General features: G+C 42.6%; 1 protein-coding gene across 9 annotated transcripts in view; it reads right to left on the minus strand.

The window, feature by feature from the left end:
* Positions 1-505: 505 nt before the first annotated feature.
* Positions 506-24,996, minus strand: part of LOC146681970 (NLR family CARD domain-containing protein 3-like) — a 34,287-nt gene continuing 9,796 nt past the window's right edge. For 4 of the 9 annotated variants that reach the window (XM_085448435.1, XM_085448438.1, XM_085448440.1 and 1 more), the window contains 7 exons: positions 24,396-24,637; positions 22,506-24,291; positions 16,965-17,138; positions 8,006-8,182; positions 5,704-5,898; positions 1,600-1,773; positions 506-924 (listed from right to left, as the gene is read on the minus strand). In XM_085448435.1, coding sequence (XP_085304561.1) covers positions 912-924; positions 1,600-1,773; positions 5,704-5,898; positions 8,006-8,182; positions 16,965-17,138; positions 22,506-24,291; positions 24,396-24,637 — 2,761 coding nt within the window. In that variant the 3' untranslated portion in view covers positions 506-911. Of the gene's footprint in view, positions 925-1,599; positions 1,774-5,703; positions 5,899-7,874; positions 8,183-16,964; positions 17,139-21,137; positions 21,390-22,505; positions 24,292-24,395; positions 24,638-24,996 lie in introns of those variants that run through there. The other 5 variants (XM_085448437.1, XM_085448439.1, XM_085448443.1 and 2 more) reach the window with 5 other exon arrangements.

The following is a 24,996-nucleotide window of genomic DNA, read 5'->3' on the forward strand; positions in this document are numbered from 1 at the left end:
TCAGTGAAATATTATTTCATTGTTTTAAGCTTTTTGTTGACTTTGAAGTGCTTAAGTTGATATTTTTGAACATTTAATTTGTTCGATTATTGTCGAGTCGATAAAACTGTCAAACGCACAGCTGCTTCCAGCACGGCCGGAGGAGAGGTGGCCGAGCAGACGCACAACACACACAGCTCACAGGTTTGCATTTCTAGATATTGCAGATGTTGCAGAAATTGAGAGTAAAGAACTCAGAGATCCAGCGCTGTCTCCTGCCCCTTATTTATACACCACAACACAACGACAGGCGTAACTCACACAAACGGGTAACATGAGGCTCAGATGCTTTGGACGTGTTCACATATACTGGACACAGAATGATGAAGATGGAGCTGCAGGAAGGAGGAAAAGAGGAAAAACACAGAAAAGATTCACAGATGTGGTGAAAAAGGACACGACAGCTTCTGTTTGTTAGTTTGGTTTTTCTTTATTTGGTAAAGATTCAGAAATAAAGAGAAGATCACATGTTTGAATATTATATTAACGTTCTGTAATTACAACAAGTTGTAAAATCTTTCCAGAGTGAGACAGAGACTGTGCAGAGACTGTAGAAGGACAGAGCAGCAGCAGAGCAGTCCAGATACACTGATGATCCTCTGTCAGATCCAGAGGGACACACAGGGCTGATGCTGGACTCTACATTGTGTCTGACAGTGGAGCTGTTCTCAGAGCAGTTCACTCTGCAGCACTGACAGTCATCTGCACTTCATTCCTCTGTCAGTCACTGCTGGATGAAGCTCTCCTCTCCACCTCCCAGTAACATGGCCCAGTCAGAGCGTCTCTACACACAAGCTGCTGCTGCTTCAACCTCTCTGGATCATCAGGACACAGCTGCTCCTCTCTCAGCACACACACTGTCCTGTTTACCATCATGGCCTCCACCTGCAGAGAGAAGGAGGAAGAGCAGAGGAGATAAACGAGTGTTTCCAGAGACTCTTCATCAGCTGTCAGTCAGTGATGCAGCACATCCAGTATAAAGAGCAGCAGGGACGTCAGTGCTGGGACTGTACTAGGACTCATTGTTGCTTCACTTTTTCTAATCTTTGGATTTTTATTGAAGTTGCTGAAAATGTTTTTCCCTCCTAGTTTGAGTTTGGACTTTCATTCATTAGAAGAACCTTGGTGTGTCCACTCTGAGCTCTGTAGGAACCCCAACAACAAGCCCAACAATCCAGATGGACGGTTCCAGCTGTTAACTGGAGGAATTCCATCCAAACATCTGCTCTCACTAAATTCTTCCTCACCTACAGACTGTGTTCTTCACTGCTTTAAACTTGGAAATCAATGCAGTCATTGGTCTGCGTGCTGCTTTGTTCAGAGAGCTGATTGGCTGTTGACAGTGTTTGATCAGAGCGTGTCAGCCGTTACTATGGTGACCATAAAGGTGAGAAACAGGAAGTGTTTGTGTCCAATCCTGAAGCCTGTCACCGTTCTTCTCTCACAGCTTCACTGAGAAGCTGCAGCTTTACAGGAAACACTGGATCTTTGTTTCATACTGACTGTGTTTAGTACAATACTGCTGACAGCACCACCCACTCACTCCATCACTCTACTTACAGCAGAGTCTCCAGTCTGTAGTCTGGACTCTGCTGAAGATCAGACAGCTGCTTCACATCTGGATCCTTCAGGTTGTTTCCCCACAGGTACAGCTGTCTCAGATGGGAGGGGTTGGACTTCAGTGCTGCTGCCAGATAATCACAGCTGATCTTTGACAAACCACAGTTCATCAATCTGTATAAAGAATGAAAGATGTAAGTTTATTAGACAAAGTGCTTGAAATCATTCAGTGTTTCATCATCTGTTCAGAGCTGAAGAAGGTTCAGAATGTAGAAGTTTAGAAAATGGAAACTCCAAACAGCTGAAGCCAACAGGAAGCAGCTTCAAACAGGAAACTGTGCAGAGTTTCAGACTATATGTCCTGATGCAGCCAGTTGGATTTTGGAGATTTGAATCTCTGTTCTGTGACTAAGTCCTTGAATCATTTCTTCCAGTTGGTCCAACACAAGGGCGCAGATTTGTTTTAGTTATTAGTTCACAGAGGCTGTTAAAATTATACGTCTAACATTAAAATGTTGGTGACACAATAATTTCATCCTAATGGTGCTGACATATTCATAGGGTTAATTTTTGCGACAAAATGTCATGAGGTAGTCATTATTTTGCAAATATCCACCTTGTAGTGCAGTTTGCACAAATTGTTTTAAAAATGCACTCACCCTACAAACATTACTGATGAGTCAAGATCTGCACAAATTGACAGAAACACTGAAGCAGCTCCACATTTTATTCTTATTGTCATGTTTGTCCTATTTGTCAGGTGACAGAAGAACCAACACAAAGCTCAGAGAGCAATGGTGACACAAGATCACAGGTGGAATTGGATGATGACTTGATGGTTCATGACTGTATTTGAAGCACATGTGTGACTGCATGTATGTGGAATGTCTCACTGTTATTCATCAGGTGACAGAGGCAGCTCTGCCATGTTGTAGCTCAGAGGTGAAGAGGCGAGGTCACAGGTGACTGACTGATGATTTGGTGCTATAGATTAACTAGTATTTATTATCATGACAATTGTTAGGCTGCTGCTGTAAATTGATTCATTAGTGTATGTTTGACAAAGAATCTGAATTGACACGTCTCACTTTTTATATGGCACGAATCAATGTGTTATTTTATCAGGTGACAATATGTCCTAGTGCAGTCAGAGGGGAGGAGCCAGGGCCAAAGGTGAGGCACATCAAGCACAGAATAATAATTGTAATCTGAGGATAAAACGCAGGTACTGAGGCTGAAAGAAGCCTCAGTGCTCTCAGAAGACTAAAAACATGGGTAAGGTCAACAGTGACTCAAATGAGATTAAACAATGCTGCTGTGTGTCCACCAGGAGAGACTGGACAGTATAGATGCAAAACCAATATGCCAGCAGTTTATCTCAGTTAATGAGAGGAGCAGGCCTGTGTTTGGCTCCTTCACGTTGAGTTGTGTGGGACGCCAGTAGTCCATGTCTGTTGCTGTAACAGTAGTTCATGTTTAGAATAAAAAATCTCAGCTCACTGATTTGATCGGAGCAATAGTGCCTAAAATGTTGCATAATTTTGCTGAGAGATCTTTTACTTTGTGGTAATCTTAGACGAGTAGTTTTATGGACAAAACCCACCAGGTCATTCAGTGTTCCCTTAGTGCCAAAATATAACAGAAGTAATGTTGTTAAGTCCTTAAAGTCATATTCTTTTATTGTCATGACTCTATTTTTATTTTTGTATGATACCTGATTTATATGGATTATGGCTGAAGTAAACTAAAGCCTAAAATACTTTAGTCAGTCATTTGTTTAATAGTAATTTAACATTATATAATTCACATATAAAACTATGAATTGTGATTTTAAATGGTTTAAAAGCACGTAGAATAGCATATGTAGGCAAGTATATTTCTCCTCTTTTTATTAAGAAGCCAAAACAAAAAGGGAAAAAAAAAAGAAACAGGGCAGAGTTCGGTGGTTGAATTATTCGTCCCCAACAATGGCAAAACCAAATCTACACCCTTGGTCCAACAAGACAGACTAAGTATTGGACATGTGTTGTGGCTCCATCAGGGGAGCTTCTAAATGTGATGTGATGGCCCCTCTGGGTCTGTCAGGTCACAGCACTGAAGAGAGCTCAAACTGGGCACACAGTTGTTCCAGTCTGGACCAAAGACTCTATACTGGGACTGAGGGACTGCTTTGACTGCACCCACTGGGACTTTTTAAAGGCTCATGTTCTCACTTAGATCATCGATTTCTACTGACATTTCTTTCTGGGAAAAATGGAGATTACTTTGGAAACAGGAAGTATTTTCCCCAATAAGCAGCCCTGGATTAGTAAATCACTCCAACATGTTCTCAGGCAGAACAAGCTGTCTTGTTATGAGGGAGAGAAGAAAAAGATTGAGGCACAGAAACCTGTTGAAAGAGAGATAAAGCAGCTAAAATCAGGTGTAAAAGTAAAGCAGAGGATGAGCTGAATAAAGGACACTCAAGGCTGGCTTGGAAAGGAATGAAGTCCATGGTGGGGATGCAGAACAAGGAGCAAAGATGAATGTGATGCTGAATCAGCAGAAGACTTGGACTCATTTGATCCCAGCTTTGATATCATTGATTTCAATGAAGAGCTTTGTGATTGTAGCAAAGGGCTGGTAGCTCTGAGAGTCCCACTGATGAGGTGTTTGTGTGGAAATCTCTTAGTGGGACCAAAGAGAGAAAAAGCCCTGGTCCTGATGCTGTGGGAGGGAAATGATTGAAGTGTGCTGTGAGGAACTGACTGGGAGAGTTTCACACATTTTCCAGTCCTCCTTGGAACAACAGGAAGTTCCCAGCATATGGAAACAAAGGTTAAGTGTCCTATGGCACTCAGTGATGATGGTGCTGTGGCCCCACCACCTCCACCTCTTTGTAAAGGAACTAACTGTAATCTGAAGCTTCAAATGGAACTAAGACTTCCTCCACTAGGTGGCAGTGTCTGATGAGAAAGTGTTAGTGGAGCTGGCCTGGAGTCAGAAACAGGAAGATGCAGGATTTGGGCTGAAATGGGCAAAAGTGGTTAGCACTAGTGCCTTAGAGCAAGAAGGTTGTAGGTTGAAGCTTGTTGGTCAGCTGGGCCTTTCTGTGGAGGTTGGATGTTCTCCCACAGTCCAATGAATGCTGCTTAGGTTCATTGGTGCTTCTACATTGGCTGTAGGTGTGGATGTGAGGGAGTGCTTCTCTGTCGCTCTCTGTTGGCCCTGTGATGGACTGCTCACCTGTGCAGGTGGACCACGCCTCTTGCCCTATGACAGCTAGGGCACAGGCTGCAGCCCTGTGAGCCTAAGCTGAATAAACAGTTAGCAAAAATGATCCATAGATGGCCTGAAATCCCCCAGTTAGCAGTTTGGTAGATAGCTATGACATGCTAATCCCATCCAGCAGCTGTATTCTACCTGTAAGCTGATCCCTGCTGAGCCAAAGCACTTTTTCATATACAAATTACAACCTTTAATAGAAACCTATTGGTCAGCATCTTATTAGCCTGCTGTTAGCTTCATTCCACAGAAAACTGAGAGAAACTAACAGAGTTGATAAAGAATAAAGAGAAATGTGCTGATTTAAAGCCTTTGAAGTGCTTCAGATGATCTCTGTCCACTTCTGTCCACTCATTCATTCATGTAAGCTTTCTAATGCAGCTTTGATCTTCACAGTCTGCTTGATGAAACTCATTCTAACCCTGAATGTCAGAGTGTTCCTCCTTCTCTTTCCCATCATTCATGCTGGCAGTGGAGGAGATTTGGATGTTGGACTGTGTTTTGGATGATGTGTGTATGTTTGTGTTGGACTGCTGTCTGTAAAGCAAACGCACATTTTGCTTTGGATTTCAGTGTCAGACAGACTTTAAGGTGCAATGAAGAGTTTGAAAGTTTCACAGTGAATTTTCCAGTGGAGGATTTTTCTTCTTCTTTGAAGGTTTGAAATGTGAACATTGTTCTGCTGCAGTCAATGGACTAAACCAGAGAAGAAGAAAACAGACTTTACCATGAAGATCCTCAGTGTGGATCAGTATAATATCAGCCTGATGTCTGCAGTTTAGTGTCAGCACAACTTTCACATCATATTCATCTCAGCACAACTAAAACATGCTGACTGACCTCAGAGTTTCAAGTTTACATCCTGGACTCTCCAGGAAACCACACAGATGCTTCACTCCTGGATCCTGCAGCTTGTTCTTATTCAAAGACAAGTAGTCATTACTCAGGACCAGCTCTCTCAGATGGGAGGGGTTGGACTTCAGTGCTGCTGCCAGATAATCACAGCTGATCTCTGACAAACCACAGTCCCACAATCTGTATAAAGAATGAAAGATGTAAGTTTATTAGACAAAGTGCTTGAAATCATTCAGTGTTTCATCATCTGTTCAGAGCTGAAGAAGGTTCAGAATGTAGAAGTTTAGAAAATGGAAACTCCAAACAGCTGAAGCCAACAGGAAGCAGCTTCAAACAAACACAACAAGAGAAAAAACTCTGAATGTTTCACATTAAAGTCGAACATTTCTCATAAAAACAGGACAAAGACTTGAAAAAGTCGTGTTTTTCCTTCCAGGAACCACATGGCTTCACTTTTAAAGGTGAAGTGTGAAAGAAATGGACATATTTGAAGTCCAACACCTTTTTCCAGTCACATTATTAAAGCAGACAAACTACAAGCTCATTTTCATTCCAACAAGTCATCTTCTGACCTGGACTAACAACACTGGTCTCTATGTGCAGCTGGCTGTGAGACCAGTGCTCAGGGAGCGTCTACAAAGTGCAACACTGAAAGAACATCACACACTCATTTGCTTCCAGCACTTTCACACAAACATCTACTGTCATTATTGTCACCAAACTCTGTGGATCCTTTATTGCAAATTCAAATGGGATCAAATGGTCAGACAAAAGAGGGTTATGAGGAAATATGATGAAATGTTGTGTATTAGCAGCAACTTATTGAATCATTTTCCTCAGAAACCAAACAAAATGATTGACAAACATGTTTTTACAAACTCAGTGTTGGACTTGGATCAGCAGGATAAGCTGATGTTTAAAGGCATTTGAGTCTCGCTGTATGAGAGTCCAGTTCTTACTCAATATTTATGGATGATGTTCTTTCAGTGTTGCACTTTGTAGACGCTCCCTGAGCCTCACAGCCAGCTGCACATGGACCAGCTGACATTACCCAGCATTAGAGGCGGCTGTAAAAAATTCATGTTCCCATTTAAATGGTTTTAATTTGAATAAAACGATGTTGATTCATTCAATCCTGAATCGATGTTTAATATAAATGTATTTTGCCAGAATCTCAGGTTAAAGCTCACAAACTATTTCAACAAGCAGCAAACAGCTAAAACAGTAAATGAGAGCAGCTAAACACACAAAGATGGAAACACAGAGCGTGGATCGTTCACTCGACGGCACGTACACGGACACGCCGTCGGGGCTGAAAGTGGACAGCTCACAGATCCTGAAGCTGCAGGTTTCATCTGTCTCCAACCAAAACTGAGTGAAGCAGCAGCAAAAGAAGATCCAAACTCTGCTTCACGTTTGATCAATATGCTCATGAATTCTCTCTGACTTTGGCTGTTCCTGCCTGCACAGCTCTCTCTCTCTCAGTGTACTCCAAGAACAGCTTCAAACATCTGTTTCTGCATCATTCACTGTTTATTAGCCACCAGTCTGCTGTTGTGTTCAGTGCTGTCGGCCTCTGACAGTAAAGCCTCATTTCTGCTGTTCCATGGAAACTTTTTAAAATGATGACAGATTACAAACTCTCAGCTGTGTCTGTAATCAAACCTCTGTAACTTTGCTTCACTTCAGCAGCATCAGCTCATGTTCACATGTTGCTTCATGGTTTGCTTCAGTTTTTGATCGACTGCAGAATATTTTGAAGGTTATCTGCTATAAAAAGCCAGAAGAGGAAAATCTGCTTCATGTGTTTCTGTTTGATCCTCAGTGACTTTGACACAAAGGCCTCTGCTGTGATGATCACACCTCTGATCAAGTCTCACAGTGTCACAACTGATAAATGATCAGAGTTAGAATATTTCTGACTGTCTGCTGTGTGCCGTGACCTTTGACCTGCTAAAGACAGTCAGCTGTGGATTATTCATTGTTGTGTCTGATACTTAGAACTGTGAGGAAGAAGCTACACAGTTAATCAGGGTCCCCTCTCTCTGAATCAGGAAAGGTGGGCAGGCCACGTGTGGGCCGCGGGCCATACGTTGAGTATCACTGTTTGAAATGTGAACATTGTTCTGCTGCAGTCAATGGACTAAACCAGAGAAGAAGAAAACAGACTTTACCATGAAGATCCTCAGTGTGGATCAGTATAATATCAGCCTGATGTCTGCAGTTTAGTGTCAGCACAACTTTCACATCATATTCATCTCAGCACAACTAAAACATGCTGACTGACCTCAGAGTTTCAAGTTTACATCCTGGACTCTCCAGGAAACCACACAGATGCTTCACTCCTGGATCCTGCAGCTTGTTGTTGGAGCTCAGGTCCAGCTCTCTCAGATGGGAGGGGTTGGACTTCAGTGCTGCTGCCAGATAATCACAGCTGATCTCTGACAAACCACAGCTCCTCAATCTGTATAAAGAATGAAAGATGTAAGTTTATTAGACAAAGTGCTTGAAATCATTCAGTGTTTCATCATCTGTTCAGAGCTGAAGAAGGTTCAGAATGTAGAAGTTTAGAAAATGGAAACTCCAAACAGCTGAAGCCAACAGGAAGCAGCTTCAAACAAACACAACAAGAGAAAAAACTCTGAATGTTTCACATTAAAGTCGTACATTTCTCATAAAAACAGGACAAAGACTTGAAAAAGTCGTGTTTTTCCTTCCAGGAACCACATGGCTTCACTTTTAAAGGTGAAGTGTGACAGAAATGGACATATTGAAATCAATGATATCAAAGCTGGAATCAAATGAGTCCAAGTCTTCTGCTGATTCAGCATCACATTCATCTTTGCTCCTTGTTCTGCATCCCCACCATAAATATAAAGAGGCAAAACTCACATTTTCCAAAATCCTCTTTAAGCTTCGACAATAAAGGAAGATCGTTTTATACAAGTCTTTGTGGTTTTCTTGTCACCCAGATGCCCGAGTACTTAAACTTCTTATAGCTGGGTTTAAAAGGGGCTAAAATACACAAAACTCCCCAGTTGTCGTACAGATAGACTTTGCCTCGCTCTTCCCAAAATTCACATTATATCCAGAAATTGTCCCAAATTCCTTAAGTATGCATTAAGGTGACCTTGAGGCTCTTAAAGGCGCCTATAAATAAAACGTATTATTATTATTATTGTAAGTCTATCCAAAAGTTTGCGGAGGCTGTTCGATGGGTTGGAAATAAATAAAATCCTGTCGTCGGCATAAAGAGAGACTTCATGTTCGATACCCCCTCGATGTTTTCCCTCAACACCAACACATTGTCTCAGAGCAACAGCTAGCGGTTCAATGGCAAAAAGGAGACAGAGGGCATCCCTGTCCTGGAGGGCAGATTATTGTTAGTCTGGACGGCTGTTAGAGGGGAGCAATACAATACTTTTATCCAAGATACAAAATTAAAGACACATTTTTTAAGCGTATAAAAAAAAATCCCATCTCACCCGATCCAACGCCTTTTCTGCGTCAAGCCAAATGACAGTTTCCAATGTATCACCTTTAACATGGGTATAAATGATATTTAATAGAGCTCTAATGTTCAAAAAAGAGTGCCTAATAAAGCCCGTCTGGTGAAATAATGGAGGACAAATACTTGTGTAAGCGACGGGCCAACACTTGAGCCAGGATCTTGGTGTCTGTGTTGAACAAAGATATTAAACGACATGAACGACAATCTAAATGGTCTTTTTCCTGTTTTACAATTAAACACATCACTGCTTGATGCATTGTTGGAGGCAACGACTGTGAGAGGAAGGATTCTTCAAAAGTTGATTTTAACAGTGAATTCAGTCGGTCAGAAAACTTTATGAAAAAATCAGATGGATACCCGTCGGGGCAGCAGATTTTCCAGACTGCATGCTCCGTACGGCCGTTTCAATTCCAACATTAGAGACAGGTTCCTCCAGACTAGCGATCGCATCTTCTCCCAAGGAGGGAATATCAAACACCTTATTGAAATCATTGTAGATCTCAAGGATAGTTTGGTTGTCTGTAGACCTTATTCCCTGGTCATTGTAGAGCTCAAGGATAGTTGGTTAGCTGTTCTTAGTCGTAGCTGGTGAGCTGATAACTCGCCTGTTTTTTCTCCATGTTCATAAGCGTAGCTGCAACTTTGACTCAGCCTGTTTTGTAGATATGAGATTGTATTCAGTTTGTCATTGTAACCGTTGTGTATATAATACAGGCTCAGGAGAGTGGCTGTACACAGCATGTAGTTTAGTGTCACGGTCACAGTGGCTGACCGTATGGAGAGTGTGTGGAGGACTCAGGCGCAGACACTGGCGCAGACATGAAACTGAGTTTTGAACGAAAAGCGAGCCTTTATTTCGGCTGAAGACATCAAACAAGGCAGAATCACAGTGAAGAGAACTAAACTGGGGAACTAATACTATAATAAATCATGAAGACACGGAAAGCTATGGCTAAGAATACAAAAGACTGGGCATGAAAATATGGAGGGTGGGAACACAGATGACGCGACACAGAGACTAAATACACATGAGGGATGATCAAGTTCCAAACATTAAAACTGTCAAAGCTGCAGGGGGGATTGGCTGTTCCAAACCTGAAATATTATTTCTGGGCAGCTCAGATGAGACCCCTGACTGTATGGGTGCGGGATTTGTCTGAAACTCAGTGGCTAAACATTGAGAAGACAATGTGCGAAAGATCATTGGAATCCCTGCTTTTTTCTAACATTTCAATTAACAATGTGCATATGGGGGAACGGACGAGGGTCACACTAAAGATTTGGCGTAGAATCAAACAATCATTTGGTCTTCCAAAAGAAATTTCATTGTTATCAAGCCTCTCCTCCCTGCAGGGTTTTTCTCCTATTGTGGAAGACTCTGGCTTCAGAGCATGGTCAAATAGCGGGCTTCATAAACTTTGTCATGTTGTGAGGAATGGGCACCTGAGCTCATTTGAACAGTTGAGGTCAGTTTCAGCTTCCTTCTTCTGACTTTTTTAGATTTCTGCAGCTAAGAAGCTTTTTGACAAAACATAAAGAATGGAGGCAAGTTTTGGAGCCCTAACCCATTGAGGAAATATTTCTAAAAATATTTCAAAGTCATTCCTCCCCAAAATTAATCAGTCATTTTTATAACGCATTTATGAGTTTCAATACAAATGCAACTTTGGATATTAAGGCAAGGTGGGAAGCTGAGACTGGCACTCAAATCTCAGAGGACACCTGGGAAGAGGTGTTCGGTGAAGCCCATCTGGTGACTAATTCTGGGCTGTGGAGAGAATTTAAATGGAAGGTGGTCATGAGATATTTTAGAACCCCAGAGATAATTGCCAAAATGAAGCCTACAAATCCTGACACCTGCTGGCGAAATTGTGGTACTTCTTTAGGAACCCACTCACATATATTCTGGTCATGCCCAAAAATCTGCTCACTTTGGAATGACATATTTAAAGTTCTCAGTACAGTTTTCCAACAACCATTAACAAAAGACCAACAGTTAGCCATTTTAGGAGTCTTACCAAAGGGTTTTGCGGGAAACAATAAAACGTATCTCTTAAGAATCTTACAGCAGCACTAAAGTGTATCACTATTAAATGGCTGAATCTTGACCCACCTTCATATAATATGTGGATTGATAAAGCAAGATAAATTTACCAGATGGAGGAAATAACATCTGCTCTGCGGATTCAGAGAGAATTGTTTACTGAGCGTTGGCGACCCATACATGCTTTACTGTTTCAATAATTTAGCATAGGTCTCTTTCGTTATGTTCATTTACGGCTAAGTTTGTCACATGTTATTTAATATTACATAAAGTTTATGTTTTGTTTTCTTTTTGTTATGTTGTTGTCTGTTTGCTTGCTTGCTTGGGTTTTGTTTTGTGCTTCCTAATTGCAGTTCTTATTTTAATCTAGATTTCTGCATTGCAGTTCCTGTAACTGTCCTACTTGTGAACATCGACAAGTACAAGTTGCAATGTTGTAAATTATAATAAAAATTGAGTTAAAAAAAAAAGAATATTAAAGTCGTACATTTCTCATAAAAACAGGAAAAAAGCTTGAAAAAGTCGTGTTTTTCCTTCCAGGAACCACATGGCTTCACTTTTAAAGGTGAAGTGTGAAAGAAATGGACATATTTGAAGTCCAACACCTTTTTCCAGTCACATTATTAAAGCAGACAAACTACAAGCTCATTTTGACAAACTGAGGCTCAAACTGAGCCACAGCTGAACCAGCATCCCTGTACAGCAGACACTTACAGCGCTTGGCTGCTTCCATTGGACCCTCTGCACAGAGCTTCAGTTTCCTCTTCTGGTCCCAAAGTGCAGAACAACAAGGTTTCAAACAGCTTCGTTCCAGCAGCATCAGCCACAGACATGCAGAGAGAATCCTTTGGTTGTGTTGTGTGTTTGCATATCTGCTGTCTGTGTTGCTTTGTGAGGATGGATCATCTCCTGCAGCTCCAGATAAACAAGCTGGACCTGAACCTGGTAGCTTCACTTAGAAGACACTTGTGACGGGAACGTGTGAGAAGTTTTGTGCAGACAAGTGTGGATTTAGAGTGTGGGACGAGCTCTCCACAGTCTTTGTGGAGATCCACATTCTGCATACTGCCTGTGAGAAGCTGCAGACATTTGTCCTCCAAATCCACTGAGCAGTTGCTCGTGGTGGTATTAGCTTCATGTGTGCGTGTTAGCATGAAGCCTCGGTCACACTCTGCTGTGGACACGGTCACGGACAGCTGGACGCCTGATGGACGAGTCGTCCTTCCTGTTAAACTTCTTTGAGCATGAGAATAGCATGAGAAGCTCAGTGGACACTGTTCAGGGTTTTAACTCTCGCTTTCACTTCAGCTTCACCAACAACAGCACAAGCAGAGCAGCCCACTGCCTGCATGGCTGGGACAGCGCCCCCTGGTGACTGTAAACCACTACAACATGTAGACGGCCGTCTGCAGGCTGGATGTAGCACCACCGCAGAGACGTGCTGCAGCTCTGTTTAGTTACCCAGCTGACAGCAGAGGCTGTAGTTTACTGTTACCAACATGGAAAACTGAAGCTTCACCAGCTGGAGCTACAGAGCTGGAGAACAAAGGAGACTGAGAGGCCAGAATGATGTGGGAGGAAACATCAAGAGCCTGTTTGAAAGGAGACACATGTGGATGCTGTGCCAGTCTGTGGTCTGTCAGAAGTCAGCTGAGTCACACTGCAAGAAGCTGCAGAATCTCAGAGGAGGAGATTTGGAAGTGTTTGTGGGACAAACTGGACTCAAAGAAAGAAGATGTTTGTGAAGTCTTTGGTGGAGGTGAGCAGTGTGAAGCAGAACACATGCAGATGAATCAGGAGGTCAGCATCAGTGTCTCCTTGTGGTGGACGGTAAAAGAATCAGAGCCAACGCTCCCGTCCACCCTCGGCATGAAGCAGTGCTGTTTCTGAAACAGGAGGACAAGTCCAGAGAAGACAGAGGAAGCAAAGATGAGGGTGGGACAGGACAGCAGGACTTCCTTCAGACCTGCAGCTCCATCACACTGCTGTAGGTCCTCTTCATCACACATGTACCTGCAGCCTGTCTTCAAGTCCAGGAGTCACCTCCACACAGTGTAGAAGCCTCCTGTGCAGACCATGGAGTCCAGCCTCTGTCAGGGAAGTCGGCACTAAAGCCTGAAAGACTTCAATCTGTCTCTGCTCCACCCGAGAAAGACCAGCACCGTACTTGTTGTGCATTCAAGGAGGGAACATCAGCGCTGCATCGTGGGAACAACACCGCAGGAACAAAGACACAGCACGGCCGATGAAGGACGAGGACAAAGGAAAGGTGAGTGAGAAGACCCTGGTGGTGTGGACGGACCTGCAGGGCTCCAAGACTGAGGAGCAGAGACGTCCATGTACCAGCTGAGGATGCTGCAGTGATCCAGGGAGCTCGGTCCAATCTGAGGCCGTGTGAACTACGTGGACCACAGTTTCTTCACAGACTTCAGCCACGTGAACATCTGGAGATCCAACAGTGCACGAGCTGTGAGCCATCAGCTGTTTCTCTCATCAGCTGCTGTAATGAGAGCTGCTGGAATCATCTCAAGCAGCAGGAAATCACTGATGTTGTTTCTAACCAAAGATATGGGACTGAGCTCCGCTGAGCTCCTTCTACTTTCATCCAGATAGAAACTGCTACAGTCTGCTGATTATTGCTTTGCCTCCATCACACGAGCTCTTTATCCTGTTCTTCACTCTCATTGGTTCTTTGTCTGCTTGTTTTTACAACAGTAGTCTTCTGATTGGTCAAAGAAGACAATCAGCTGTGACTAAATGTAGCTCCTACAGCAGTGATGGGAATAACTACTGAAGCTAATCCAGTATCAAAGCTCAGGAATCAGCAGCTCCCACCTCGTTTTCTTTCAACAACTATTTTTAGCTGCTGTGTTTTTGTGTTTCTGCAGACCTCAGACATCCTGCTGCTCTGGACAACTTTTTCATTCTTTTTTATCATTCTTTTGCTTTTCTTTTATTATTATGTTATATGTATTAATATGTGAAACACTTATTCTTTGTGTTTTTGCTTTGCTCCTGTCAAACTGCTTTAATAAAATCTGCTGCAGTCTAAACTGTGGACATTCCCTTTTTAACCCTTTGTGAAACAATAAAGGTTTAAATCTGAGTATTCATCTATGTTAGTGTTTAATGGGTCTAATAGGACGCTTTTAGGGGGTGGGTTTTTATAATCGATTTATCGATTAAAATCGATTCTGGCTTGGATAACGTAAAATCGATTAATTAAAATCCTGAATCTATTTTTTAATATAAATTTATTTTGCTTGAAATTCCAGAATTTCTGGTGAAATCTCACAAAATCTCAACAACAGCTAAGACAGTAAATGAGAGCAGGAACACGGATTCTGCACAAAGACTTAAACACACAGCGCGACCCGCGAATCAGAATCAGTGAGATGTCGCTTTTCTCACCCGATGACACGGACACGGTCGGGGTTGAAAGCCGACAGCTCGCTGATTCTGATGTTTCAGCGGCTCCGAGCTTTGTGTTTAACCTGTTTGAACCTGCTTAGCTATACCATACCGTCACTGCCATTATATTATGCTGCTATTCATACTGTCATTATAGTAATGCTGCTATCCTGCATATATCTTACTTACTATTGTTTGAATACTTGCGATTGTTTTATTGTACTTTTTATATTTTACATTTATATTTATTTTTGAATCTTGCACCAAGGGAGTGGCACTCCAATTTCGTTGTACTCTGTACAATGACAATAAAGGCTATTCTATTCTATTCTATTACGACCTTTTTATGCTGATTCTAAAGCTGTTAGTTTTATCTCTCTCCAAACAATATTGACTGAACCAGCAGCAAAAGAAGATCCAAACTACGCTTCACATAAACATCGTCATGAACTCACTCTGACTTTTGCTGTTTTGCTTCCACCAGGATAAAAATCACACTTCATGCACAGCTCTCTCTCTCTCTCTCTCTCTCTGTACTTCAAGAACAGTTTCCCATCTAAAAATCTGTTTTCTGCATTATTCGCTTGCTTGTTACGCACAAGTCTACCGTTGTTTACAGCGCTGTCGGCCGCTGTTTTTTTTCCTTTTACTTACTTTCGAAAAGAAAGCCTCATTTCTGCCGTTCAATACTGAACAAATGTAAACTTTTTAAAATTATGCAAAACTGCAAAACGCTGTGTTTGTAATAAAAACGGTGTAACTTTGCTCTGCTTCACTTCAGCAGCATCAGGTAATGTTTATGTGTTTTTGATCTACTGCAGAATATTTTTATAAAATCCCAGGAAAATCAGCTTCATGTTTTTCTGTGTTTTATCTTCAGCTACTTTGACACAAAGGCCTCTGCTGTGATGCTCACACCTTTGATAAAGTCTCGAAAGTGCCAGCTTCCCTTTTATAGATACAAAAATATGTAAATATACTGATCTGAATTATAATATTTCTGACTGTCTGAGGCAACATTTCCCAGATTCCAATCGAATTGAATCGAATCGATTCTAGAAATCAGTGACGATACCCAGCCCTACTTTGAATTGTGTTACACAAAAATAAGCAAAGTTTCTCGTTGTTCAGGCAGAATCGAGCGTTGAAGAATGAATTCACACGTCAATAAACATTTTCATCAGCACAAGCAGGACAATGAAAGCAGGAAATACCCCAAACTGCTATTTCTCATTCTACAACTTCAACAACTGCACATGAATTATACTTCATACACAGACCCACAGTCTCTGATTGCTCTGAAATCTCACTGACAGCCAATAGAAATAAAGAAAAGTCCAGACTGACAGTCTCTGTGGGGTTAGGCAGTGAACTGCTCACGCTGCGTTAAAGTGCATCACAAACTATTGGAATTGGATCCAACTTTGTGAAGCAGATTTCTTCTCAGCTGCTGTTTTGAACATTTCCTCATGAACTGTATTAAACTCTGTAAATGAACTGAGAACTATTTCTACATTTGAAACTATGGATTCATTTTCCCGTTCACTTCTGTACGTTAGTGTATAAATGAATGTTAGACTGGGCTCCATGGAAACACTTGGACTGGTCTCAGCTGCCTTCTTTCTGTAGTCCTTTCTCTTCTCCAGCTTCTGTTTGAAATCCTCTCACAGAGCCTGAAACCTGCTTTGCTGTCATGTGTGGGCCTGTGTTCCTCTGCTTTAACACAAACCTCACCACAGCAGCTGTGTGGGTCGTCTCTGTAGCAGCCAGATCAGCTTCTGATACATGAACATCATCACAGCTCCTAACTTCACCTTTATTAGCTTTGACATTCATGTCTTTCTTTTCTCTGTCTGTTTCCACACAAGCTCAAAGTCTCTGCAGCCTGTTTTTATCTGCTATCATCAGATCTCCAACAGCCTCATTCACATCCCTCACACACTCTACAGCCTCACCAGTACTGACTTCATCTTCACTGACTGATGGAGCACAACATGAACCTGTGGAGGCTGAAAAGCTGTCCTGACAAACATCTCCCCGTCACCACTCCACTTCTGTCAGCCTTTAAATGAACCCTGCTCAAGTCTGTCACTTCTATTTGGAGCCAAGAGGAAAAACTGTTGTTCAGTCGTTTGGAAAGACATAACATTTCTGAAAGCACTCAAACGTCTTCACATTTGTCTTCAGACACATCCTGAACATTTAGGAACTAAAGAACGTTTCAAATATCAAAGATCAGAAATATAGAAAAACAACAACAGCTGCAGTCAGTGAACTCACCTCAGAGTCTCCAGTCGACAGTTTGGACTCTCCAGTCCAGCACACAGAAGCTTCACTGCTGAATCCTGCAGCTCGTTGTTACTCATCTCCAGTTCTGTCAGATGGGAGGGGATGGACTTCAGAGCCGAGGCCACAACTTCACAATGAGTCCCTGAGAGTCGACACCGAGTCAGTCTGAGATTACAGAAAATACAAAATGTGTTATTATAAAAGCAAAAAGTCTGCATTATAAACACAGACTGAATGTATATGAAGACAAAACAGAGTGAGGTCATAATCTGATGAACATCTGCTCTTCACATCTGTGCTTCAGCTCCTCTTACTGTGTTTGACATGACAAAACGATTGAGTCTCTCTCAGACCTGCAGACTTTTACAGTTTTTTCTGAATGCTTAAACCCTAACTGTGATTCCTGTAGCACAATCTCTAAAACTATTCAGACTTATAGCAAAACCACTCACTGAGTTTGCAAAACTAAAAGCACAAAAACTGCACAACACTCAATTACCAAATTTCCAACACACTCCTAGCAAAAGTATACACATGTATGGCTATCATTAACACTAATTTGCCAACTGTCTGGCACACTTTCACATGTGAAAGCTTTTTTAGATAATTAGTTCACTTTGCAATCAGCCTAAGCACTATAATACAGGTAAGCTGTGTGTGCGGAGTACAATGGAGGGAGCAGAAAGAGTGAGAAGTAGAGGAGGCCGAGGAAGAGGACGTGGAGGTGAAGAAGTAGGATGAAGAGGACGACAAGGACAAGGAGGAGCAAGAGGAAGACGAGGAGGGGGGAGAGGAAGATGAGGAGGGGAGAGAGGAGGATGAGGAGGGGGGAGAGGAAGGGTAGGAAGAGTAGGAAATAGAATTGCTGATGACATCAGAGCTACAATAGTGGACCATGTAATCAACCGTGGAGTGACCCTGAGGGTAGCTGGCCAACGGGTCCAGCCTAACTCGAGCCGCTACACTGTAGCAAGCACCATAAGGACATCTTGAAATGAGAATCGGTTAGTACAGTCACTTCGCACAAAGATTTGTATCACCGCCATATGCCAATGAGAAACACACCAATACCATTGATGTAAAAATACTGAAATTGTTACTTTACAGAATTGCTAGATGACCAGATGCTGGGGGCAGAGGAAGCATGTTCACTGCAGACCAAGTAACCCATATAGTCATTATGGCGATTGCAAATAATCCTATACTTGGAAATGAACACTTGTGTTTGTTTTGATGTGTTTGAATAAACACCAGTACTTGAAGTTTGGATCCCTCTATGCTTATGGATCTATGACAGAAGTATGAGCTCAAACTGACATAGCCTACCTTGTGCACAGAGAAAGCAAAAGCCAGATGTGTTTTGTATTCATACCATCAGTGTGCAGTTGGCGCATTGTGTGCTTAGTAGATGATGGCTTGTGTGTACTGTTTGATACGGAAACACCATTTTTACGAAGGTGTGAAGAGTTAATCTAGCTGTGTTTGCTTTTGCAAGAGAACTACAATGTTTTGATGATTGGGTGACAGGTTTTCTTATTTGTGTGAAGAGTTTTGCAAAATTAGCCAATAGTTACAAAAAATGTGCTTAAGCAATCAGAAAAAACTGTAATGAGAATCTTTGTTTGGCTTTAATCTGCAGATGAAGGAGGAAGATGGTGTCACATTTAGGCTTCCATAACGTCCACAGTCTGTCAGTGAGATCTGATCCAGAGTCAGAGTGAAGACACACATGTGGACTGTTTCCTGTCTTGAATCCAGAACATTTTGAATGAGCTCAGCTCAGTGAAGAGTTCCAGCTGGAAAGACGATCTCTGTTTGCTACCTGCTGCTGTCAGGTACGACTGTTCACGTCCACACTCAGGAAAAATCTGCTGACTGTCACCAAACGGAGCAGAAATCTCATCACTGGACAGTAATGATGAATGAACTCAGAGCTGCTGATATCACATCTGATTTCAGGGGAACTAAACACAGAAATGATTGGCTCATTTTAGCTTTCTGAGCCATTAGTCTGCAGGTTTATCACTAGTTGGCAGAAACAGACTTGTATTAATGTTCAGCGCTTCAGTGTTTATGACTCCAGATCCAGGTGACAGCAAGTCAAAATGATGTTACCTGTCTGTGTCCAGCAGCAGCCTTTGAATATTGTTATAAACTCACATGGATCAGTTTGTCTTTGATTGGTTTGTAAAGTTCAAATTCATTTATATTCATCAACTCTAAATGAAAAATGTTTTTCTTCTTCTATGTTTATTATTAGAGTAACAAATTCTTATAGTTTCCTGTTGTTGAGAATTTCAGTGTAAAACCACTCGGACCTGTGCATCACTGCACACTGTGAAAGTATTACTGCAGTTTAATCTATAATCCTAATCAGTGTGTTTACTGGACTGTAGTCAGACCTCCGTTATACCAAAGGAAACACTGAACGTCTTCAAAGTCACAATAAATTTATAATAAATGCTAATAAATACTGGAGTGTTAGAAAAGATGCTTCCAGCGTGTTTGTCTTTGATAGGGTTTATTCTGTTCGTCTACAGTCTGACCACTTGGGGGCGCTTTTGTCTCTTTTGCTCTGAGCCTTGGGTTTATTCAAACTGATTTTAATAAACTATTTTCTGCAAGTTGAAGCTTCATCTCCATCTCCAGTGGTTGTTGCATATTTTATGACTATATTAGTAACAGTCAGAGAGTTTAGAGTAAATTAGATCTTCACGTTTGATTCTTGACACAACATAAATGGTGAGCCAGTGTCAGAGGAAGTGACAGCATCCACCGAGGACCGGGGGGAGTGGGAGGACTGGGGGACCAGGCCAACAAAAAGGTGATCACTGATACAGGTCAGCAAACATTTGCTCATTTGGTGTCTTAGAGCAGACTCCGCCCAGCTTTGTCATCCATGGTTGCTCTTTCAAAGGAATCTAGTTACATATTATTTTACTTAATGATTTACTGACACCACTGACTATGCAGGACAACCCCACGTCTGGAGCCAGTGCACATGTGCACAGTCTGTAAATTTATCCAAGTCACACAAGCATTTTGAAATAAGTCCTAATCAGTCCAAGAAAAACAGTCTTGAAGGGTCTGGATGGACTCGCTGACCACACCAGAACCAGCACTGAGGTTTAGTTCTCTTTAAGACAGATTTCATGATGGGAACCAAATAAAACACATTTCAGTCAAACATGCCACAGAGAGCTCTACAGAAAGATTTATTAGGTTCCTTGATGGAGCCATAACAAACGTCAGCGAGCGACCTCCCAACTGTACATTGATTAAAATGACAAAATAAACTGGGAGCGTCTGGTGTGACGTTACTGTGGTCTGAGTGGCGACTTCCACATTCGCCCTCAGTTGAACGTACACATCAGTAACAAGGATCTGTGGAAACTCTCTTGGTAAGTAAAAAGGATGCAGGGAGGCGGATCGAAGTTCAGTCTCAGCCGTGATTCCCTCACCACCACTTTATCACCAGCTCTCATTATTTTAAAGACAGAGACCCTCACACTGGGCTTCACTAGTTACTGCTGGGTCTCTGTTATACAGAAGGCCCATGCCACATTAAGGAAAAAATAATGTCCTTAATTTCAACATTAAAGGTGAAAATGACTTTGAGAATAAAGAAGAAATGTGGAGATTTGCTGTTTCAGGACAAAGTGCCACAGCTGCTGTACTCTCTGAGTCAGTGAAACTTCAGCAGTGGTGTTAGCTAAAGAAGGGAAATGATTCCTGTTACACATCCATGTGTTATATAAACACAGTGTGGTGAAAAGTATAAAGATGCTGAAAGGATGGTGCAGAAAGCTGAAAAACACAAATCTGGAAGATTTGTACAAAATCAAATGTCTTGTAATGGACGGATGCGAGGTTATCGATGGTTCCACCTTCATACAATAAAGAGGATGGATGCTGCAAAACTGGATGATGAAATATTGGTTCAGCACTTTGTTTGAAAGCGCTTTAGAAATAAAGTTATTATCATAAGACGGTGGATCACTTTGTTTCACTAACTCATCTAAACAAAGCGTTTTGTAGAGGGGACAGCAAACCTGGCAGTTTGTCTTGAAACATCAAATCTCCACATTTCAACTTTTTTCTCCAAATACAATTTTGACTTTAACCTCGACTTTATCTTAAAATGATCGGGAATATTTTTCTTACCGTGGTCCTAAAACTCGGCCTTACTCCGTTTCCATCGAAGCAATAAGGTCAGCTTTCTTGTGCTCCACGGTAAACCTGTTCACCGTGGAGAAATCACGCTGAAGAACTCGGCAAGTAAGGCCCCTGTGAGCTCCACATCTCCAGCGTCGGGTCCCAAAAGAATAAAAGTGACTCTCGACTATACTGGCGAACCTGAAGATCTCCACAGAGCTCTCACTAAGTGGCAAGTCAGCATCCAGGTGAGGAGGATGGCTGTGAAACCAAAACGAGCCAGAATGACTCAACAATCCACTTTAAGAAAAACAAACACACAAATCACTCTGGCCCACTCACTGCTGCTACACGTCACCAACCACCAGGGATGATGATGATGATGCTGGCATCAAGTAATCAAAGCTCAGCTTCTCGTCTGGTGATGATTTCTGATCATTTCTATGATGATCGTACCAAATAATGCAGATACGACGTGATCACGCCCAACAGTCTGCCAACGGGCACAGACTGACCTCTTCCTGCTGTGAGTCGTCCCTGTCAGAGCCTCGTCCTTGTGACTTGGTGATGCTGTGGTGTGTTCGTGACCTCACACGCTGTTTGTGGGACTTTTGTTGTAAAGGGGCGGAGTCACGAGTGGTGACAGTATAAAAATAATGACCTGCAGTGACCTTTGACTCTAATTTTGGATGTATGCTGGCACACTGCTGTCCATCTCAGCTCTTTAGTACAGAGGAAAGAAAAACTAAAGAACTGAAGCACATATGCTGATGGTGATGATGTCACAGATAATGTGATTGTTCACACGTTCAATAATTAGTTGGAAAAATTAAGAAAGTGCAATCAGAGCCCAGATAAAGACAATAACATCAGACAGAAAGAGCAGTGATCAGAAGCACAAACAGAGGCTGCTTTGGACCATCTTCACTGTTTCACACAGTTTCACTTTACTACAAACACGTTCTTTGTAAAGTCTCACTTCAGTCTTCTCTCCTAAGGAGCAATGCTAACAGACCAACAGCAGCACAGACATGAGCAACAGTCTCATTACTGTCTGCTGCACCGTGTTAACACGACCAAGCGGAAACAGCACACAGATAAAACATGTCAGACTGCAAACTCAGCGTAAGACTAAAAACCGACGACGTGATGAAAAGCTCACAGTTACACACCCACATACATGTGAAGGTGCACTCTCCTACCAAGGTCTCTGCCAGAATAATACAAATGTAGTGTTCTGATAAAAAACAAAACATTTTTAAAAGCATGAAAACAACTCTTCACTGTGAACACAAAATAAAGCAGAATTTATTACTGTGTGACTGAGTAACTAAACTATCACTAATTGATAATATTAATGATCACATCTGGACTCACCGAGCCTTTCTGAAGTTCCTCACAGCTGCAATCAGTCGACGTCGTCCCTCTGCTGATGTTTTGTACTTCTGCAGGTCAAACTCATCCAGAACCTCCTCTGACATCTGCAGCATGAAGGCCAGAGCTGAGCAGTGGATCTCAGAGAGTTCCTTTGATTTGTTCTCTGACTTCAGGAACTCTTGGATCTCCTGAGATAATAAGATGTCGTTCATCTCCATCAGACAGTGGAAGATGTTAATGCTTCTGTCAGGAGAGGATTTTGTCTTCCTTCCTTTTAGATTCTTGATGACTCTCTGGATGGTTTCTGGACTGTTCTCTGTCTGACCCAGCAGACCTCCTAAGAGTCTCTGGTTGGACTCCAGACAGAGGCCATGAAGGAAGCGAACAAACAGGTCCAGACGACCATTTTTACTCCTGAAGGATTTTGTTAGTGTTTCCATCAAAAAATCATCCAGAGATGACTCTTTGTATTTTTTTCCCAAGAAGTTCTTCAGCACCTCTGACTTCCTGTTGGTGAAACAGTGGAACATGTAGACTGCAGCCAGAAACTCCTGGATGCTCAGATGAACAAAGCAGTAGACTGGTTTCTGGAAGATCACACACTCTCTTTTGAAGATCTCTGTACAAACTCCTGAGTACACCGAGGCCTCTGTCACATCCAGACCACACTGCTCCAGGTCTTCTTGGTAGAACATGATGTTTCCTTTCTCCAGATGTTCAAACGCCAGCCTCCCCAGCTTCAGAAGAACTTCCCTGTCAGCCTCCGTCAGCTCCTGTGGACTCGTCTCATGTCCCTCGTGGTACTTGTTCTTCTTCCTCTTTGTCTGAACCAGCAGGAAGTGTGAGTACATGTCAGTCAGGGTCTTGGGCAGCTCTCCTCTCTGCTCTGTAGTCAACATGTGCTCCAGAACTGTAGCAGTGATCCAGCAGAAGACTGGGATTCTACACATGATGTGGAGGCTCCTGGATGTCTTCATGTGGGAGATGATTCTGCTGGACAGCTCTTCATCACTGAATCTCCTCCTGAAGTACTCCTCCTTCTGGGCGTCAGTGAAGCCTCGTACTTCTGTTAGCCTGTCAACACATGTAGGAGGGATCTGATTGGCTGCTGCAGGTCGGGAAGTTATCCAGACGAGAGCCGAGGGAAGCAGATTCCCCTGGATGAGGTTTGTCAGCAGCTGGCTGACTGATGACTTCTGTGTGACATCAGACAGCAGCTTCCTGTTGGTGAAATCCAATGAAAGTCTGCTTTCATCCAGGCCGTCAAAGATGAACAAAAGCTGAGAGACAGCCAGCTTCTCTGCTGTGACCTTCTGTAATGTTGGATGGAAAACATGGAGCAGCTCCAGAAGACTGTACTGCTCCTCTCTGATCAGGTTCAGCTCCCTGAATGAAAGCAGAACCACCACACTGACATGTTGGTTCTCCAAGCCCTCTGCCCAGTCCAGAGTGAACTTCTGCACTGAGAAGGTTTTTCCAACACCAGCCACGCCGTTGGTCAGAACCACTCTGATGGGTCTCTGTTGGTCAGGTAAGGCTTTAAAGATGTCCTGGCACCTGATTGGAGTGTCATGGAGGGCGTCCATCTTGGAAGCTGTCTCCAGCTGCCTCACCTCATGTTGGCTATGAACCTCTTCACTCTGTCCCTCTGTGATGTAGAGCTCAGTGTAGATCCTGTTGAGGAGGGTTCTACTTCCTGTTTCATCACTTCCTTCAGTGACACGTTCACATCTCCTCCTCAGACTGATCTTATGTTCATCTAAAACCTCCTGCAGACCAACATCTGCTGAAAGAAAGAAAAACAGACAGAAAACTCTTCAATGTCTGAACAACAACAAGAAGTCCAGTTTTCAGAAATGAGTCCATCAGCAGACAGATGTTCAGTCTTACTTTGTACACAGCTGCTCTGACTGGCTGTCTGCAGTCCAGCTCTGCTTCTGGATCTTTCTCCACACTGGGGACAGGACCAGTCTCCTGATGAAGCAGACTGGTCCCAGTATGAGGACATGCACTGTCTGCAGAACCAGTGTCCACAGCTGGTAGAGACTGGATCCTTCAGGACGTCCTGACACAAAGCACAGCAGGACAGCTGCTCCTCCTCACAGACACCACTCCTCTTCCTCTTCCTCCCTCTGTGAACACATTTCTTTATCACTAAAATCATTGACTGTCAGTGACAAACATCCAGATTTGATGACACTGTGCAGAAGCTCTGATGGTCACAGAGAAAAGTCAAAGTGGAGAAACTTGTGTTTGAGTTCAGAATCCAAGTTTCCTTTGCTGTTCCTGCCTGTCTTATTAAACACAGAGTGATCAGCCTACAAACTCCACAGTAAAAGCCTTCATCACAGAGCTGATTATGTCCTTCACTGGATGTACTGGAAGTTTGGGATCCATCACTTTCAACTGACCTTTGACCTCCTCTAAAAACTGTGGTGGAGCAGCGGTGTCACATTCAGAGCTTTCAGCTTTATTTTGAAAGAGTTCAGTC

Source organism: Copadichromis virginalis, linkage group LG23, assembly GCF_057382275.1.
Source record: "Copadichromis virginalis isolate Kocher_CV1m ecotype Utaka linkage group LG23, C_Virginalis_male_GT1.1, whole genome shotgun sequence".
Taxonomy (NCBI): Eukaryota; Metazoa; Chordata; class Actinopteri; order Cichliformes; family Cichlidae; genus Copadichromis; species Copadichromis virginalis.